Here is a 3253-nt window from a genome sequence, read left to right on the forward strand (position 1 = left end):
ACTTTGATAAAAAGTTATTTAAAAATATGTTTTTTTCCTAGTTAAACCTACGATGCTAAAATATACCAGAAAAGAGAAATTATAATCATGTTTTACAAATACAAACGTAATCGTTTATAGACATTCGTATAAAATTCATATTTAAATTAAAAATGTTACTGACTTTGCCATATCTAGAAATTATAAATTTTATAACGAGTTAACTAATATTATTTAAATTATTTAGTAATTTATGACATATTTAAGAATTTTAGTTATTTTGTATTACCTATGCATAAAAAGAACAATGTGAAATAAAAAAAAAATATTGATTAAATAATTTATATTCTTTGATCCATGTCGAAGTAAAAAATATTAGTGTTAAGATATGATAAAAGTTGTGTTATAAAAATTATTTTCGTTTTACCTTTCATTTAAATAAATAAAGTGGTTAAAAATTGTAAATATGTATAGTTAATATAATAATTAATTCAATAATTATTTAGTTAATGTAATCCAATAAAATTAGGAGAGATAAATTAATAAATGACTAAAACACCATTTTGGTAAATATTTTTAAACCAACACCATTTTAGTAAATACATTTTTCACTAACACTATATTGAGAAAAAACTCACAAATTTGAGCCTTTATTAATTATTTCTATGATTCAGCTCAATCTTCTTCAAAATAGAGCCGATCTTTGTCTGGTCAAGTTTGAATATTTATTATGGTTTAGTATGTTAAGATTCTTATCCGATTTGGATGTTTATTATGTTTTTGTACGTTTATGACTATTTTCTGGTTTGGATGTTTTATAATGGCTGTAAACTTTTGGTTTAGGATATGTTGGGTTTGTTCAAATATTTGATTTTGATGTTGTATACGGAACTAAAATGGTCCGAAACACAAACATAAATTAACTATAGGCAAAGTTGTTATTTGGTTTAATTCGGTTTGTTCCATAACCAAATTGGGTTCGGTTAAAGAAAAATTGAATTTAGTTTAAAATACCACTAGGGTCAATTACTTGTTTAGAATAAAATAATATAGTAAAAAACGAATGTTAATTAGACATAAAATATATGCCCAAATGATGAATCAGATGGAAAGTCAGAGAAACCAAAAGCTTAACAACAGTTTGGTTTGGTTTGGTTTGGTTTGGTTAGTGGGCTAATAATAAGAACTCAACCCACAATTTCCCTAGCAATGATTACATGGTTGGTTGAGTTGTACAGCTTAACCTACCTACTAACCACACCACACCACACCAAACCCAACAGCATAATCAAGTTTCTACAAATGTTATATTACAGTTGTAACATGTACCTTGATTATAGCTTTCAACCCAAGTTAGGAAAACCTACCCTATCACATTCAACCAAAAACCTCTTAAATCTCTCAGTGGTAGTTAGCTGTTTCATTTTAGATCCAAAGTCATGAAAGATGTCATGGAAAGGTTTCTTGTTCTTCCAATTTCTATGGGATGCATCTCAAAGTCAACCACAGGTGCAGTTGAATCAAACAAATGCAGAGCACAAAACACTCAACCAATGCATCATGCACCAAGTATTATTATTATTATTATTATTATTATTATTATTATTATTATTATTATTATTATTATTATACATCTCTCTCTAAAACCATCATTTCATTGTAAGCTTATATTGTGTTGTAATTAACTTCTTTAATTTCTCATGGATACCAGATGGAAAAAGGTCATCTAATATGCAATTCAAGAAATCTTGGGGAATTGTGAGCAGATCAACCATCCCAAGAGGGATCCAAAGGCTAATCTTGGAGACATTCAAAAGCTTTACAAGAATTCTAAGTAAGTAACATTATCTAAACATATGCATAAAAGCATTGGGATCCCCTTTTATCTGACTATGATCAAGGGTGCAAATGAGACAGGCCGGATTGATAAAAAGCTCAAGATAGGCAAAACCGAGGCCGAGTCTCAAATAAAGCTCATTTAGTGTATTTTAAAGTTTGAACTAACTTAGACTTCTATGTATTAATTTCACATTACACAGCCAAACCCGAGCTAAGCTTTGGCTCGTTTCGTTTAATGTACTACACAGAGTCAAACTTCGGCTCATCAAGATTATTTTCTCAAAATATAAAACAGTATTTTAAAAAAAAAATGTATTAACAAATAATAAACACGCCAAAATCAAAATTATAAACCCGACTCACAAGTAGAGGTGCAAAAACTAATCGGTTTATACCCGATTCACCAACTGGTTGGTACCCGGTCCAAAAAACTGGTTAGTACACCCGATTCAACCCAGCTGTTAGAACCGGTTTATATCCGAAACCTTCTTAATAACGGGTTAACCGAACCAGTTATTTGGTTGTTTATTATTATTATTTTTTTAAAACTGGTTTTTTCCATTATTTACCGGTTCGGTTATACCTAAAGCCGGTTATACAAGGTAGAGATTTCTTGACTCAAACCGAGTAGTACCCGACCTGATTAACCAGTTATTTGACCATTGACCACTAACCGGTTTTCAACTAACCCATTAACCTGTGCACCTATACTCACAAGCTAAGCTCAAGCTTTGGAAAAAGAGCTTGAAACAAGCCAAACCCTGACTTCTCTAACTTATGACAGATGAAAACTATGGTTGATTTTGTTGTTACAAATTGTTTCAGAATACAAAGATGTGGAGGAAATTGAAATGGAAAAAGAGCTGGAAATTGGATACCCAACAGATGTAAAGCATGTGACACACATAGGATATGATGGATCCATGACCACAAACCCAATCAAAAACTGGGAGAATATAGAAACACCAGAAATACATTCATTTCCTTCTATTTCACTCAAACAATTTGAACATGTAATGACTGCACAATCAGAGAACAACCCACCACTATTATCCCCAACCAAAAACACTTAATTACCATATTTGTATCATTTCAGAAACAATGATCCAAATGGAAGTGATTCTTTTATAGACCTATTTTGTTTCAATTCATGTGTGAAATATATTCATGATTTTATGAAAAAAAATCATGTGTGTGTAAAATCCAGGCACCGATTAATTGCTAGTCGGTACCCAAATCGCTATTTGGTAAAGATATGTCGTAAAAATTTGAAAATTACAAATTAATTTCAATCCAATTAATCCTTACTAATCATGATTAACTCCTAGTCTCTACTAGTGTTGTAAAAATTTTGAGTAGGTGCGATTAATAGCTACTGATTAATTTTAGGCTAGTTAATCACATAATTGGTCAACGGTCAAATCCAAAATCAGAA

General features: G+C 30.5%; 1 protein-coding gene across 1 annotated transcript; it reads left to right on the plus strand.

Annotated features, from left to right (window-relative positions):
- Positions 1–1195: 1195 nt before the first annotated feature.
- On the plus strand, positions 1196–2911 carry LOC143579952 (CRIB domain-containing protein RIC4-like). Its single transcript, XM_077063120.1, has 3 exons — positions 1196–1548; positions 1691–1813; positions 2644–2911. Exons 1-3 carry the CDS (start codon positions 1419–1421, stop codon positions 2889–2891), a joined length of 501 nt encoding a protein of 166 aa, XP_076919235.1. The 5' UTR covers positions 1196–1418; the 3' UTR covers positions 2892–2911.
- The last annotated feature ends 342 nt before the right edge of the window (positions 2912–3253 follow it).

The sequence above is a fragment of the Bidens hawaiensis genome, unplaced genomic scaffold (genome assembly GCF_021521415.1).
Source record: "Bidens hawaiensis isolate Kalapana, Puna unplaced genomic scaffold, B.hawaiensis_p1.1 tig00030171_1, whole genome shotgun sequence".
Taxonomy (NCBI): Eukaryota; Viridiplantae; Streptophyta; class Magnoliopsida; order Asterales; family Asteraceae; genus Bidens; species Bidens hawaiensis.